At 42.3% G+C, this 17,705-nt stretch overlaps 1 protein-coding gene across 4 annotated transcripts in view; it reads left to right on the forward strand.

Annotated features, from left to right (window-relative positions):
- The window catches only part of WDR17 (WD repeat domain 17), a 63,611-nt gene that overhangs the window by 20,232 nt on the left and 25,674 nt on the right, over positions 1–17,705 (forward strand). For 2 of the 4 annotated variants that reach the window (XM_066631900.1, XM_066631901.1), the window contains exons 8-17: positions 836–927; positions 2,444–2,526; positions 2,916–3,002; positions 4,462–4,626; positions 5,125–5,327; positions 5,434–5,583; positions 6,445–6,575; positions 8,690–8,815; positions 15,852–16,007; positions 17,578–17,642. In XM_066631900.1, coding sequence (XP_066487997.1) covers positions 836–927; positions 2,444–2,526; positions 2,916–3,002; positions 4,462–4,626; positions 5,125–5,327; positions 5,434–5,583; positions 6,445–6,575; positions 8,690–8,815; positions 15,852–16,007; positions 17,578–17,642 — 1,258 coding nt within the window. The remainder of the gene's footprint in view (positions 1–835; positions 928–2,443; positions 2,527–2,915; positions 3,003–4,461; positions 4,627–5,124; positions 5,328–5,433; positions 5,584–6,444; positions 6,576–8,689; positions 8,816–15,851; positions 16,008–17,577; positions 17,643–17,705) is intronic. The other 2 variants (XM_066631903.1, XM_066631902.1) reach the window with 1 other exon arrangement.

Genomic DNA, 17,705 nt, shown 5'->3' on the forward strand with positions numbered 1-17,705 from the left:
ATTTTACAATATAAACTGCTTTGCAAACTAGTCCTGTTGAAAAGCGGCATATAATTATTCTTAAAAATAACTAGTAGTAGCCGGATAAGTAAAACTGCACACCACTGTAACATGTGCAACAAACAATAAGATAAAAAATGTACTTGTCTTGTATCATATAGATTGAATAATTCAGTGTAGATTTGTATTAGATTTGTAACCTTTTAGAATTTTGAGTATTTTTAGCTGTACACCTCAGTGTTTGTAAGTTAAGTGAAAATGCTGTGGCAATGGTCTCTGTTTTGCATAAATATAAATAAGGAAGATGGTTTGTGATCTTTCCCTGATCTGCTGGGGACCCTGGGCAACAAAAGCAGTGCTGGACCCCCAGTGGCACCCTATCCATCTGCCAATAGTGCATTGGATGCTGCCACTGATGCAGGTTGTTTAGGAATTGGCCTGGCCAGGTGAGCTCCCACTTGGTGCCTAATCTGGCTCATCTCTGACATGACCCCTAATAATTAGTCTTAAAAGCACAGCAGAAATTGATCACCTTTAGAATGGAATGCGGAGGTCTTCCTTTCTTCCCAAATCTTCAGTGAAAATGATCTAAGAAAGTTTTTCTGAGAGAAAATAGGTGTTTGGGGTTGGAAAGGGAGTCTGCCTTTAAGGACTGGCCTTATAGCTCTGGAGCACCTGTTTTAAAATCATGTTATCTGTTCTGAGCCTTTAGGATAGGAAAAGAAGGATAATATATAATCTTTTATATATATTATAAATATATAATATTATAATTATTATAATATATAATATAATCTTCTAAACCTATTGATTCAGTTAACTTTTTTTTAAAAAGGAGACTTGAATTGCATAGCTGGTGCAACTTCCAGGAATGGTGGTTTCATTTGGGATGTCCCACGAGGCAAAATTATAACCCGTTTCAGTGAGGTAAGATTGAGTATTTTGAGTACTTTATAAATGAGATTTTAGCTCCCACTAATGTCTGTCTATTGAAACTTTCAGTCAATAAGTGTAGTAGTAGGTTGTTTTCCAAAGAGTAATTAAACCTAAAAACAAAGCTGCAGTGAAAACTAGCACTAAAAGAGGGCACTCTTTTTTGGTCCAGTTGCCAAAAGTGCCTCTCCAGTTTTTTGTTTTGTGTGTGTGTTGAGAATCCCCATTAAAAAAAAAAAAGCATTGCCCTCCTTGAGAATAACTTTGTGGCGTCAACATGCTTATGACACAATCCCTGCTGGCATAGATTCATATTACTGGCAAGGTAAGATTTTAACCAGACCTTTTATAGAAACTTTTGTTCAGAGATAGTTCTTGATGTATCACCACGATGTACAGGGGCTCATATCTTTGGATCTCATATCGACAGATTCAGTTATCTGCGGATCGGGTCTGCCCCTCCATTGTACACACCTAGCCTGCGCCCCCTCCAGGGGTGAGGGAAGTTCGAGCTCAGCAGAGGTCAAGGATATCTGTTCCCAGCCTCTGCCAGGCTCAGTCTGAGCTGTGTAGCTCAAAACATGTGACTTCCAGTTTCATGGAGAAACCGGAAGTGATTTTTTTAATGCCTTATAAGGCATTGGGAGGCCCAGGGAAGTCCTAGAGGAGCTCCCCTCATCTTTTAGGGGTGGCAGCCTCCAGACCACAGAGACAGGCATTTGCCTATATCCATGGTTTTAGATATCTGCAGGGGGTTCCAGAATGGAACCCTGTGAATAAGGAGACATGCCTGTATTTCCAATCACTTCTCCCTGGTGGAAATAACAATTTCTTATTGTGTTACACTTTGGGATGGGTACAGCTGGGTGCTTCTTAATTGCTCAGGAAATCTGTGTCTTGATTAGAATAAGGGACTCTTGACTGAATTCCCAGTGAAGTTGGTGAGGGGAAACCAGAGGTCAAAGGCACAATTTTGTCTCCGCAAATGGTCCTGTTTATCTTGGAGCTAGGACATTCCCAGGATCTGGCATTGTTTACTGGTCTGACTAGGATGGAGCAAGGTGTGACTGAGTGTTGAAATTTCTATGGGCTACTCACAAACAGCCAAGTGTGTGTGTGTGTGTGTGTGGGGTGGGGGGGAGAACATTGTTCCAGTGAACCAAAGTTTGGCCATTTATCCCAAAACCTGTGAAACCTGTTGCTCTCTTGCTGTCAACCTGAGCAAGAGCATCATGAGATTGCTCTGGGTTGTTTGTCAGGCTTGCACCAAGCACAACAAACATATTGGGCAACAGCTGAGATGTTCAGGAGAATTGACAGCTTTTCACTTCTCCGTCCATCTCTCAGCTCAGGTCGTCTAGCAGGATGAAGAAGGTGTTTTCAATTCCAAGATCAGTCTCAAAGACTGATTATAACAAATCTTGAAATGGAACTGTCACAGTAACTTGTATAAATAATAGAAAAAGGGGTGAATTATTTCTTATTGATAGGCATTTTGCATTTTTTGAAGCATGGAAAAAATGGTATCTTCTGCATTGCATGGAGTCATAAAGATTCCAAAAGGATAGCAACTTGCAGTGGTGATGGATTCTGGTGAGTGTCTATTGAAGGCAACTTTACTATTTGCTATATAAATGTTCATGTATTTTTTTACCTGAAAAAAATGTGAATTAAGAGTTACATGCTCCAGTAAATGACAGAAGTGTGGTTTTTTATCAGTTCATGTTTTATTCATGGACTAGTAAGTTTTTAGTTTCTTAATGAAAAGTCATTCTCATATCATAATACCAAAAACTATTAAACTTTTATTGTACCTTTTTAAAGTAGAATTTTTTGTTTTCTGTAATTGATGGTATGGGTCCTCTTTTGTGTTCTCATATTTTTCATAAGTAGTTAAAGTAAAATCACATAATACTTCTGACACTAAAAAAAAAGATTTTTGCAAGCCTCTGACTTATGTTTCCATATTGCAATTTATTCAGTATTATTCGAACCATTGATGGCAAAATTCTTCACAAGTACAAACATCCAGCTGCAGTGTTTGGTTGTGACTGGAGTCAAAACAACAAGTGAGTAGCTATTCTATAAAGCCGTCTAGTAAAATTTGCCTCATAAAGACCCAAGGAGTAATAAAGGTCACAGCAAGCTTGCTCTATAACAAATGAAGTTAATGTGATATAAGCTTTTAGTCTGGATCTAGCTTAATAAAAAGACAATCTGTTCCAGATTATGCTGTCCATAGATAGCACAGTCGTCCTTTGAATGGCTTCAGTTATATCTAAGATCCACACATTTTTAGTTTCATTATTGAGACTACCAGGAAGACTTGTTTGTTGTATCTGCATTTTGACACAGATCCACATATGGAGTTAATGCTGGAATGATCCAGTAATCAAAGAGGGAAAAGGTGCAGTAGGAAAAGCTTGCTATTGTGGTCTTGGTGAATTGGTCAAGAAGATGATTATTTTTAAATAATTTAGTTATTTGCAAACCAGATTCCATGTTTAGTTGGCTGCCAGTCAGCCATACAATGAACTCAACAAAACAATTGCTTAGTGTCTAAAATAGAACCAGAAACTGTTGGAGCTTGGGGGTTTTCAGACACTCCCTGGACTCACAAGTGCCCTAAACAATTATCCTGAAATCCAGCATACTGTAACACAAAAATAGGTTTGGATCCCACTTTCAGCAAGTAATGGGTGTAATTGGTTCTGCACTTGGGAAAGTAGTTCCCAACAAGCTAAATAATAAACTACACTGCATTTGAGACTTATTCAGCAAACTATTTGTTTAGAATGCAGTAATACCCAGCACATTTGACTTGGACTTAATATGCAGGATAATTGTTGGTGCTATAGAGAATTATATACCAGTATCATGCATATGTTCTAGTGTACAAAAAAAGAGAGATAAGTATTCAGTAACATAATTGATGAGCAATAAAATAAAGTAAAACTTTGAAGGAAAATGCAAATTAGAGTAATATTGCTTGCATCGAAACAACGAGTAAATAAGATTGTGGTCCCTACTCCACTTTGACCTCTTGTCATCACAAAGGGTTTGTATGAATGATTCCCTGAAAAATATTTTACTTGATAGGAGAGATTAGGAAGATGAAGAATTCTGCCCTAATTAATTTCTTCCTCTGATGTTAATGTCTGATAACTGTTAACAGCATGACGAATACCACATAAGTTAACACTGTCTCTTACAAATAACAGAGGTACAGCTGAATTGATAGCAGATTAAGGGCCTGATCCTATCCAGCTTTCCAGTGCTGGTGCAGCCGCAACACAGCCTTGAGGAAAGGGAACAAATGTTTTATTACTTGGAGGAGGCCTCCATGATCGCTCCCCGCCCACTCCGCAGGATACAGAGCATGCCCTGTTGAGAGGGCTGCACTGGTGCTGGAAAATTGGATAGGATTTGACCTCAAGTCATTAATTTCTACCATTAGATGTCTGGAGTGAAGAAGCAGTGAAAGGGTTAAATCATAATGTTCTACTGACTCTTGTTCTCCTTTTGCAGAGATATGATAGCCACAGGATGTGAAGATAAAAATGTTCGTGTCTATTACTTAGCAACTAGTTCTGATCAACCGCTGAAGGTATTCAGTGGGCATACAGCAAAGGTGTTTCATGTAAGATGGTCTCCTCTGAGAGAAGGAATCCTCTGTAGTGGTTCTGATGATGGGTGAGCATATTTGGGCTGAAGTTATAGTAGTTGTGTGTGGGTTAAAACTAATACAATTAGTGGGAGATTTTCCTTTAGAGTATGGACTGTGCTCATTATTTGATCTTATCTGTATACAACAGTTGACTGATGTCCCAGTTACTAGATGAATTCTGTGACAGACAGCTCCCGACTAGAAATTAAGTGCTTCAATTGACTCTATGCCAGTGTGTGATCTTGTGCAGCTTAGGAATCCAGTGTATCAGTCATACCTAGAAGGTAGTCTTGGTGATTGGTTTTGAATTATATTGTAAAAAAGTTTGGTCACAAACTCCGTTAGGTTCCATTGATTTAATTGTCAGTCAAGGTGCCTGTAGCTGAGAACTATGATGTTATGATTTTGTGCAAGGTATTCTTCGGATGTGTTGCATTGAAGTTTTGGGAAATGCTACATGTAAAGTTTTTGTCTTATGGATGAACAAATGTTGGTGGTAAATGTCTTTCACTTCCTTCATACAGCACTGTTAGAGTATGGGATTATACACAAGATGCTTGTATAAATGTTCTTAATGGGCATACAGCACCAGTACGGGGACTGTTGTGGAATACAGAAATACCTTATTTGCTGATATCAGGCAGCTGGGATTATACAATCAAAGTATGGGATACAAGAGATGGAACCTGTCTGGACACAGTGTATGATCACGGTGCCGATGTCTATGGTAATATATTTAAGTGCGTGATACTATATATTTTCAGTGTCCTTACCTACTTATAAATTTTGATCTGCAATTTAAAACTAGCCTATTAAAATATTTTTCTTTTTAGGATTAACATGTCATCCTAGTCGTCCCTTCACTATGGCTTCTTGTTCACGAGATTCCACTGTGAGACTTTGGTCTTTAACACCACTGATAAATCCTCTCCAACTTCATATCTTGGCAGACAGATCATGGGATGAAATTATTGGAAATATTGGTGGGTAAATATGCATGGATTGGGGATGTGCAGAACTGCCCTTTTATTTCCAAATAGTGTTTTGCTCCCCATTTTGCCTTGTCATGTTCTTGCATATCCATAAGAAGCTGTGGAATGTTTTAGATATCTGTTCTTATACAACCACTTTCTTGTGTGTGAGATTCGTATCCCCCTCCCCCCCAAAAAATATTAGCATTTGATGTTCATGTGCATTATAGTAGTAAGCTGAAGATGCATGATAACATTTTTTTATGTGAAAGCACAAGCACAATATTGCTGGCTAACTTCCATTCTCTTTTACTTTGTTCCCTTGATGTAGGAGCCAATGCACAATTTGAGAAGGTAGAATTGGAGGCACACATACATAGGCCATCCTGAAAAATACCATTTACAAACTCAAAACTACTCAATCCATGCTCATTTGTTTGCATTAATTGCACATTGAGGTTTGCCTATATGCAGGCTTTGCCTTGTTTGAACTTTGGTTCCATGACTTTCACATGTTTTGTGAGTAGCTTCACATTGGCAGACAGGAATGTTTATGCCTTTCATAGTAAGACAGATAACCTATGTTTAGGTGCATATTCCAATATGCATTCATCCTTTACTTTTTCCCATTTCCAGTTCCCCACAAATGGAAAGAAACTCTGATAGAACTAGACATAGGAAAGGTTCAAAATAATTGTACCAGCAGAACAATCATATTGAGAGTAGAAATTTAACCTGGTGGTTTACCACGAGATCTCTGTGGCAGTCCAAAAAGTCAATAGAACCTTGCTTTGGTGTGCTATTTTATGATCTTTTCTTTTCTGTCATATTAACTCTTTTAAGTTGCATAAATGAAACATTTGTTTTTAATAGATCGTGCTGTGGAAGTGGGTGCTTCTCCTTTGCTATGTGGGAAAGTATCCAGAGATATCAAACAAGAAGTAGACAAATTGATGGGTGATGCTCGAGGGAGAAAGCTCAGATGGTTTTCAGAATGTTTATCAGTAAGTATTAACAGTGAAAAATGAATGCATAGATGATATGGTTATATACAATAGTAATCTCAAATCTCATTGAGTCATTTTATTTAAATAATTAAATAAACGTAAATAAAACATAAATAACACAGGCCTACAAAATTGAGGGTCATAAAAGTTTTTCCCAAACTTTATGGTGGTTTGATATGAATTTGGGGTGCCGATTCCAAAAATGGCGTCCGTTTTGCCCTATCATGTCTAGTTGAAGATATAGTATAGCCTCATTAGTGAATGGTTCAAGCAGCTTCCTCATGAGGAAGCCTACACCATGGCTTCCTCATGAGGAAGCTGCTTGAACCATTCACTAATGAGGCTATACTATATCTCCAAAACTAGACGTGATGCCATTTTTTGAATCAGCACCCCAAATATACCCAGGAATTGGTGTAACGTTTAAGGAAGCAAAATGTGTGTTGGCCTGTGTAATTAGCCAGGATGTAAATGAGACAAACGGACTTCAATTTTGTTATTTTACAGTGGAATGCTCTTTTTCTTTTTTGTTCATTAAATTCAATAAAAGTGTATCTAAACTTATCTGAGCCATTAGATACGTGACATTGCAACATTTGCCATTAACTTGAAGAACTACCAATTTACTTTTAAGTGTATAATCTGCCTATTTTGTGCATCTCTCCTTCTCCCTGCAGTATTTTTATCTAGGACATCATTACACTTCATAGCAATCTCCAGGGTAGCGCTGAGAAGGACCACATTCCCCTCTGGAAAATCTGGTGCTTCATCCCACCTTGAGATAACATCAAAACCACTTATACAAATAACTATCGCAACCTACTTCTGGTTTGTGATTGCAAAACCAGAAGTGGGTTGTGATGGTTATTTTGCCTGTCTCTGCATGTTGGGGAGCCCTGCGGAGGCTTGCGCAGAGCTCCCCTTACCCCTGGGAGGCTGCTATACACTATGGTAAGCCTCACCAAGCCCCTGTGCCCCTCCAAAGCCATCACGTCGCTGCCTCCCCCCTCCCCTGCAAGAACTTACAGCGGGGCTCAAACTCCCTGTGAGTTTGAGAACTGCTGAGCTAATTTGCTACCAAAATCTGCAGATGTTCACTTCCACTGATTTCGGGAGACCCAAACCCTCTGAACTGGAGCTGTGCTCTGATCAGGTCTGGAGGGCCTTCTGAGGGACAGGGAGACCACCTACGGCCTCCCCGACCCTCAGAAGGCTTTTCTAAGGCCTTTCTTTGGCGAGCCAAAAAGCATGACTTCTGTTTTTCGGCCAAGAACACGGATATTCAAATCCATGGGTACTGAACCCACAGATACCAAGGGCCGTCTGTTTACTGATTTACTACGCAGTTTTATGCCTGCTTAGGGTTGAAGCCATAGTTTAAATAGAAGATCAAATTATAAGACTTATTCAACCATATGAATGCTACTCAATCATACAAGTGTAAGTAGTGAATGCATAAAGAGTCCAGAATTTCTCTCCTGATTCAGTATTAACTTGTTAATTTGCAGTTTGCTCAATACATTATGGGATTTGGAGTGTACAATGAAATATTCAGCCAGTTCAAACCCTTTTTAAAAGGAGAGATGAATGTAGGAAACTTCCTTTGCATTGATCCATCTTGCTGAGTATTATTTACATTGTCAGGTAGTAACTCTCCAGGGTTTCAGATGGGGCTCTTTCCTTGCCTTACCTGGAGATGCAGGAGATTGAATCTGGGACTTTGTGCACAGAAAATGTGGAACTTTGTGCATGTGTTATACCACTGAGCTATGGTCATTCTGACCCACCATCATCTCCTCACTTAATTGGCTCTCCTGAATGTCAGAGGTTTTCCCCCCTCTCTGTTGTCTCAGAACCGAGGTAGATATGATTGGAACTCCCCATGTGTATCTCTCTCTCTCTCTCTTTTCCCCCAAAAAGCAGCTGAGGAGATGCATTGGATCAGGGCCACAGCTCAGAGGGTGAGCCTAGGGTTAAGTTGTTTACTTTTGAAACTACAGGTACCTGTTCTTCCTTTACTTTTGCACTGATTAATAACTATCAATACATTTATTGCAGCCTTGGATCCAGTACTGCTTAAACAAAGTTTGTTGTGTTCCATTTTCATTCAGCCCCCAGGAGGCAGTAAAAACTTATGGGACCTAGTTGCTGTAATAAAAGGCCAAGATGATAGCTTGCTTCCACAGAATTATTGCAAAGGAATTATGCACATGAAGCATATGGTTAGATTTAAAATGGTAAGTTAAATATTCTTTATTTTTTATATCTTCTAAGCTTTCTAGGTTCCCAAAAAAATGAGAAATGGTTGCTTTACCAGATAAGACACCTATTATGTTATTATGTGGGGAGAATCTATATTTGACAAGAAACCATACAGTCCCTGCATTTGCAAAAATATATTCATGGGAATAAATCTTTTGGGTGAAACTGTTCTTTTTGTGTGTGTGCAAAATACTTTTATTTTCTCAGAAATGCTTTAGGCCACCGACTGCTAACCAGGGTGAGACCCTGAGAAGTGGTCCATGAGGTCTCAGGGGAAAAAATTGCCTTTGATCGTTTCTAGTGTCTCGCCAAGTAAGAAATCTCCCATGGACCAATGGACTGCCTGCAGCCATAGCCACTGAAGTGTCAACTGTGGCTATGGGTGATCCATTCTCCATCCTCTTTGATAGTCCGTGGGAGACTGCTCAGGCGATGGACCACCAGAGAGGTCGGAGACCAGACAACTCATAGCCACATGTGGTCCTCAATTCCAGTTTTTGCCTCAGGCTCCAAAAGATTAAGAACCACTGCTTTTTGACCAATCAATATGGACTTGTCTGTTTAGTTTATGTTTTATTAACATAACATAAGAACATAAGAACAGCCCCACTGGATCAGGCCATAGGCCCATCTAGTCCAGCTTCCTGTATCTCACAGCGGCCCACCAAATGCCCCAGGGAGCACACCAGATAACAAGAGACCTCATCCTGGTGCCCTCCCCTACATCTGGCATTCTGACTTAACCCATTCCTAAAATCAGGAGGTTGCGCATACACATAATGGCTTGTACCCCATAATGGATTTTTCCTCCAGAAACTCGTCCAATCCCCTTTTAAAGGCGTCTAGGCTAGACGCCAGCACCACATCCTGTGGCAAGGAGTTCCACAGACTGACCACACGCTGAGTAAAGAAATATTTTCTTTTGTCTGTCCTAACCCGCCCAACACTCAATTTTAGTGGATGTCCCCTGGTTCTGGTATTATGTGAGAGTGTAAAGAGCATCTCCCTATCCACTCTGTCCATCCCCTGCATAATTTTGTATGTCTCAATCATGTCCCCCCTCAAGCGTCTCTTTTCTAGGCTGAAGAGGCCCAAACGCCGTAGCCTTTCCTCATAAGGAAGGTGCCCCAGCCCCGTAATCATCTTAGTCGCTCTCTTTTGCACCTTTTCCATTTCCACTATGTCTTTTTTGAGATGCGGCGACCAGAACTGGACACAATACTCCAGGTGTGGCCTTACCATAGATTTGTACAACGGCATTATAATACTAACCGTTTTGTTCTCAATACCCTTCCTAATGATCCCAAGCATAGAATTGGCCTTCTTCACTGCCACCGCACATTGGGTCGACACTTTCATCGACCTGTCCACCACCACCCCAAGATCTCTCTCCTGATCTGTCACAGACAGCTCAGAACCCATCAGCCTATATCTAAAGTTTTGATTTTTTGCCCCAATGTGCATGACTTTACACTTACTGACATTGAAGCGCATCTGCCATTTTGCTGCCCATTCTGCCAGTCTGGAGAGATCCTTCTGGAGCTCTTCACAATCACTTCTGGTCTTTACCACTCGGAAAAGTTTGGTGTCGTCTGCAAACTTAGCCACTTCACTGCTCAACCCTGTCTCCAGGTCATTTATGAAGAGGTTGAAAAGCACCGATCCCAGGACAGATCCTTGGGGCACACCGCTTTTCACCTCTCTCCATTGAGAAAATTGCCCATTGACACCCACTCTCTGCTTCCTGGCCTCCAACCAGTTCTCAATCCACGAGAGGACCTGTCCTCTAATTCCCTGACTGTGGAGTTTTTTCAGTAGCCTTTGGTGAGGGACCGTGTCAAATGCCTTCTGAAAGTCCAGATATATAATGTCCACGGGTTCTCCCGCATCCACATGCCTGTTGACCTTTTCAAAGAATTCTATAAGGTTTGTGAGGCAAGACTTACCCTTACAGAAGCCATGCTGACTCTCCCTCAGCAAGGCCTGTTCGTCTATGTGTTTTGAGATCCTATCTTTGATGAGGCATTCCACCATCTTACCCGGTATGGATGTTAGGCTGACCGGCCTATAGTTTCCCGGGTCCCCCCTCTTTCCCTTTTTAAAAATAGGCGTGACATTTGCTATCCTCCAATCTTCTGGCACTGTGGCCGTTTTGAGGGACAAATTGCATACCTTAGTCAAGAGATCTGCAACTTCATTCTTCAATTCCTTAATAACCCTTGGGTGTATGCCATCAGGGTCCGGTGACTTATTGATCTTTAATTTATCAATGAGGTCTGAAACATCTTGTCTTTTAACCTCTATCTGACTTAACTCCTCGGTTAGGAGGGGCCGTTCGGGCAGCGGTATCTGCCCGAGGTCTTCTGCCGTGAAGACAGATGCAAAGAACTCATTTAATTTCTCTGCCATCTCTAAGTCTCCTTTTATCTCCCCTTTCCCTCCCTCACCATCCAGAGGGCCAACCGCTTCTCTGGCGGGTTTCCTGCTTCTAACATATTTGAAGAAGCTTTTATTATTCCCCTTAATGTTGCTGGCCATGCGTTCCTCATAGTCTCGCTTGGCCTCCCCTATCACCTTCTTACATTTCTTTTGCCACAGTTTATGTTCCTTTTTATTCTCTTCATTAGGGCAAGACTTCCATTTACGGAAGGAAGCTTCCTTGCCCTTCACAGCCTCTCTAACTTGGCTGGTTAGCCATGCGGGCACTCTCCTGGATTTAGTGGAACCCTTCTTTCTTTGCGGTATACACCTCTGCTGGGCCTCTATTACTGTTGTTTTAAGCAGCCTCCATGCACTCTGGAGAGACTGGACTCTTTTTACCCTCCCTTTCAACCTCCTTCTAACCAGCCTCCTCATTTGAGGGAAGTCCGCCCGTCGGAAGTCAAGGGTTTTTGTTAGAGATTTGCCTGGTATTCTTCCCCCAGCGTGCACGTCAAAACGGATCGCAGCATGATCACTGTTCCCCAATGGCTCAGTAACGTTTACATCTCTAACCAGGTCCTGCGAACCGCACAAAATTAAATCCAGAGTCACCTGTCCTCTGGTGGGCTCCGTGACTAGCTGATCTAAGCCACAGTCATTTAGCACGTCAAGAAATCCGGTTTCCTTATCGTGACCAGAACACAAATTGACCCAGTCAATATGAGGATAATTGAAGTCCCCCATGATTACAACCCTGTCCCTCCTTGTCACCTCCCTGATCTGTTTCCTCATTTCAAGGTCCCCATCCGATTTCTGGTCTGGAGGACGATAGCACACCCCCAGTATTACATCGCTGCACAAGCCTGGTAATTTAACCCACAGAGATTCTACGGTGGAGTCGGACCCACCTTCAATCTCTACTTTGCTGGATTCTATCCCTTCCTTAACATAAAGGGCCACCCCACCTCCAACACGCCCCTGCCTGTCCCTCCTGTAGAGTTTATTGCCCGGGATTGCGGTATCCCACTGATTCTCCGCATTCCACCAGGTTTCCGTTATGCCCACTATGTCAATATTTTCCCTTGTCACCAGACATTCCAGTTCTCCTACCTTTGCTCGTAGACTTCGGGCATTCGCATAAAAGCATTTATACACGGAATGCCCCAGGATGGGCTGCTTATTTGCTCCTTTGTCCCCGCATCCTCTCATTGTGCCAAACCGTCTATCACATCCCATCACCCTACCTTTCCCAATTTCTTCTCCTACCCTGCCTTTGTCTTGTTGTTCTCTAACCTCCCCATCCTCATCCCATAGGGATGAGGAGTCCCGAACAGGATGCCCCTCGGCTCCTGTCGGCCTTCCCCCAGGGATCAGTTTAAAAGCTGCTCTGCCACCTTTTTAATGTTATGCGCCAGCAGTCTGGTTCCATTCTGGTTCAAATGGAGCCCGTCCCTCTTGTACAGGCCCCGCTTGTCCCAAAACGTTCCCCAGTGCCTAACGAATCAAAACCCCTCCTCCCTACACCACCGTCTCATCCACGCATTGAGACCCCTGATCTCCGCCTGCCTAGCTGGCCCTGCGCGTGGAACAGGTAGCACTTCAGAGAACGCTACCTTTGAGGTCCTGGCTTTCAGCTTCCTGCCTAAAAGCCTAAATTTGGCCTCCAGGACCTCCCAGCTACACTTGCCCACATCGTTGGTGCTGACATGCACCACAGCCGCTACCTCTCCCCCAGCACTGTCTACCAGCCTGTCTAGACGAGAAGTGATGTCCGCAACCTTCGCACCAGGCAGGCAAGTCACCATGCGGTCCTCACATCCGTCGCAAACCCCCCTCTCTATGTTTCTAATAATCGAATCCCCCACTACAAGAAGCCCCCGACCCCCCTCCCGCCGAGGAGTATCCCGAGTGCGCTCGGATACGGGCCCATCCCCTGGAGAAGGGATCCCCCCTAGGGGATTGTTTCCCTCCTCTCCAGGATGACGTCCTCCAGTCCCGAGACTTCCCACCCGGGCAGCCGAGGAGCTGCACGCCTGAGGTTGGGACGAAGCCTGATCGTCCCCAGAAGTCTCCCCACGGTCCTCCTCTGGCTGCCTGCGCTTCTCCAGGTCGGCCACCAAGGCTTCAAGGGAGCGGACGCGTTCCCTGAGAGCCTGGAGCTCCTTGCATCGAGGACACACCCATGACTTATGCCCCAGAGGCATATAATCATACATGTGGCACTCGATGCAGAACACTGGATAGCCCCCACCCTGCTGCTGGCTGTCTGACTGCATAGCTTTTTTGTTGTTGTTGTTGTTTTATCTAGGGGTCCTTTTAAAAACCGTACACTGGATAGCAGCCCTTTTCTCAAGGGAAGAGGAAGGGCAGTGTATGGGGCCCTGGCCTCCTCGCCCTGCTGCTGAACTCGCCCAGATGCTAAACTCTTGTGCCTTACCTGGCACTTAGTTCCCGAGGCACTTGGTTCCCAGAGGCCACACGCATCTGCAGAGAGCCTCACGCGATGGCCTGCCTAGCTTTATACTCCTGGCTGGCTCCTCCCCCCTCCTTCCTTCCTGATTGAAAGGGGGCTGGCCTTCCCAGGTGAGTTTACAAAAGCTCAGGAAGGCAAATGGCTGCTGATGGGCGTGACCTACTCTGCAGGCTCCTGAATGGACTGCTTGGATTAGCCTAATGGGGCTCTTAATGGGTTGGGAATTGGCCCTTCCTAGGTCCTTTCCCTCCTAGTTCTGTTCTCTTAGGCTGGACTGTTTTTGTAACCTCAAGCTAGTTTTTATTTGGGTTTGTTTAATTATTTATTGCTCTCTAGATCCTGTGTCCCAATTTACTGACCTGTTTAGGTTATGTTCTAACTTAGATTAGGTTTAACCTGGGTTAAGTATAGGTTTAATTTAAACAAGTAGAAAAAACCTGCTTTCCACTTTATCCTCCTCCCTTCCTTCGATTAAGTGCTACCTTAGGTGCAGCTAACTTTCAACTTTGATTTAAATGCCTGACCCTTGGGCTCTTACTCACGAGTAGGACTCTGCTCTTACTCACGAGTAGGACTCTGCTCCTGCTCAGAGTAGCCCTATGTACCTCCCTTAGGTGCTAACTTTCAATTTTGATTTAAGGTTGCTTTAAAGGTAAGGTTAAGGTTAGAAGACAGGGAGTTAGAAAGACAAAGCGTTAGAATGAGTACACTTACCTCCTCCTCCTCCTCCTCTCCTTCTCCAAAACTCAGAGGTCTCCTTGCCTTCTCCTCGCCCAGATGCTAAACTCTTGTGCCTTACCTGGCACTTAGTTCCCGAGGCACTTGGTTCCCAGAGGCCACACGCGTCTGTTTAGTCTATATTTCTCCTTACAAGAATAAATACAGCAGATATAAATGGTATGTGAACTCATCCATATCAGATGTACAGTGCAAAAGTATAATTGCAGAATAAAACAACTCTGTTTGCAAATATTGTGTCCACTTAGCTTTGCATTTCTATAATGCAAAATGAACTGATTTTCCAGCAGAAATTTGGAGAAAGAATTTTCATTTTGGAAAAAATCTTTATCTTGACAAAAACTGCACCAATCTAGGTTTAAAACAGATACACCAAGAAAAACGTTTCATTTTACCATTGCTATTAATCGTTTAAAATAATATAGATAGTAATTAGGACAGGTTGATCTTTTTGTCCTACATTTAATATAACTTCCTGCAAGTCAGAGGTGCATTGTCTAAGACAGGGGTGTCCTAACCTTTTTGGCAGGACTGTCACATCCTCTCTCTGACACTGTGTTGGGAGCTGGGGAAAAAAAATTGTTTAAAATTTGAATAAATTTACATAAATGAATATATTAGAGGTGGAACTCATATGAATGAATCAAGGTCTTGTGTTCTCTCAAGGCCTATAAAAGAATTTGTGCAAAGCAAGGTCGGCCCTTTCGTTGCTGCTGCTGCTGCTTCATAGACATGAAACAGCAAGCAGCGGAGGAAGCCCTCAGTCTGCGGCTCGTGCAAGACGTCAAATAATCTGCTCTTGCACTGCGAGTAGTTGCGTTGGGTCAGCGTGGCCTCCAGTAAATCTCTGGAGAGCCAGAGGCTAATTGGAGACTGGGGGCTCCCAGCGGGCCGGATTGGGGGGCCCAGAGGGCCACAAATGGCCCCTGGGCCAGGGTTTGGGCAGCCATATAATATGTGTTGTTGTCTCCAAGATGTGTACATTACTTATTTCAGATTATTTCTATTTTGTGAAGGAAATTTTCAAGCAAGAACTGGTTTCTGCTATAGGATCTTTCCTATTAGGTGGATAATAGGTTGTTTTGGGGCATGGGTGGGGTGGGGTTAGAGACAAGATTGTAGCTCATGTGGAGAAGCAGGTACTGAATTTAGACAACTGGGCACCTCCCCCCTCTGCCATATGGGCTACCATTGTATAAAGTACTGACACAACTAATAATTTGAGCAAGTGGGGGCAGCTGGAATCATCATGTAGCTGTAGTTCTGCCATGCTAGAGCACCTCTAGATGGGGCCCCATATGTTTTGAGCATTTTATCAAAGCTTACCATATAGCTTATCAAATACATTTTGATCTCATGTACCTTTTTCTCCCAATCAGTCAAAAGCCCAAGAACTTACAACTGTAAAGATGTCTAAATTTGGAGGTGGAATTGGAGCACCAAGCAAGGAGGAAAGACTAAAAGAAGCAGCAGAGATCCATCTAAGACTAGGACAGATTCAGAGATATTGTGAACTTATGGTGGAACTTGGGGAGGTAAACTACTAGATTATTGTTTGATAAAGTCTGTCAGCATGTCATTTAGAGGGGGAAAAGGATCACTTCTATCCACCTCTTTTCAGGTGTGATTATTACCAGATAATTCTGCAGAATAATCATATTCCTCAGAAGCATCTATATCTCTGTCATACCTATGGGTTCCATACTGAAGTTACTGTTTTTATACACAGTTAAATGGATCTATGCACTAGGACTGCATATCAAAGGCATAAACCCCTTTGCTTTAAAGAAGTGCAACTATGTGCTCTCAGAACCTTTGATAATGCCCACCATAGATGTGGGCAAAACATTAGGTACTCACGTTTTTAATAGACAACAGCCATTAAACCGGCATAATTTTAATTGTAACAATAATAATAATAATAATAATAATAATAATATACAGTATTTATATACCGCCTTTCTTGGTCTTTATTCAAGACTTTATTCAAGGCGGTTTACATAGGCAGGCTTATTAAATCCACGCAGGGATTTTTACAAATTGAAAGAAGGTTCTCTCTTTCAAGAACCACCACATTCAAGATGTTACACTCCGATCTGGTTTAACATTCTGGCCTCCATCCTCCCATGCTCCGAGCAGATGGAACAGCTCAGCTGCAGCTTGCCAGCTGCTTCAAGGTCGCACGGTGCTGGTGGCCTCGAACTGGCGACCTTGTGGATGTTAATCTTCAGGCAAATGGAGGCTCTACCCTCTCAATATTGGCAATTGAAAGCCTCTCAACATTAGCAATATTGGCCATGAAAGCCTCAGAATGTATGTTAAAGTGCAATTTTAACTGTCCTACATTGCTATACTTGTTATGAAATATAGAAAGGAAAGTTCTTGCATCAAATTAGAGTAATGAGGCAATTTGTGGCAATTATTTTCTTATAATGACAGTAGCAATGTTACCAGTTTAGTCACTTTCTTTAAAGCAAAAAAAGTATTTCATAATTAATCTTGAATGAATCCAGAGGCAAACCTATGAACCTTGATTATGCATTCATGTATGTATGTGCACATCCTAAACTGAGTATATTTAAAACAGCTTACCTAAAATAAACTATGGGCAATCCAATCCTACCCAACTCCCCATGTGGCGAAACAGCTTGGGAATGTGGCACCTTCTGAATCCTGCTGGGGAGTTTTGGCCTATGGTTCCTTGGGTTAAGGTAGTGGTTCTCAAACTGAGGTGTTTCCTCCGTAGATAACAAGGCCCCACCAGTACTGTCTACTGGAAAAGATGTATTTGAGAAATGCATGTTTGGCAAAATAATAACTAGTTCTCAATGTGGAAGGGAATAGAGAAGGGAATTTCCCTTTTCTATTCCTTGCCACACTGAGAAATGGCAAATGAAATGCTCAGCTTCCTTTCTGACTTAATTTTTCAGATATGATTAATGTTAAATTATAAATTGAAAGGACTTGTTAATTTGTTAGCTATCTTTTTGTAATTGGAATAGATTGTATAAGACTAGGACTGTTTTTCAGAAATGATTGAATGGCACAGTCACCTCATAGTACAAGGAAGGAATAATACTAGGTGCAAAACATTCTGTGTTCTAGTGGGACAAAGCACTCTCAGTTGCACCAGGGGTATCTATGAAATACTGGAAGAAGTTAATGCAAAGGTAAGACCAGGTGTGTGTGTGTGTGTGTGTTGCCCAATTTTTTTTCCATAAGTCTGTATTGTT

This window comes from Tiliqua scincoides, chromosome 6, assembly GCF_035046505.1.
Source record: "Tiliqua scincoides isolate rTilSci1 chromosome 6, rTilSci1.hap2, whole genome shotgun sequence".
NCBI classification, from domain to species: Eukaryota; Metazoa; Chordata; class Lepidosauria; order Squamata; family Scincidae; genus Tiliqua; species Tiliqua scincoides.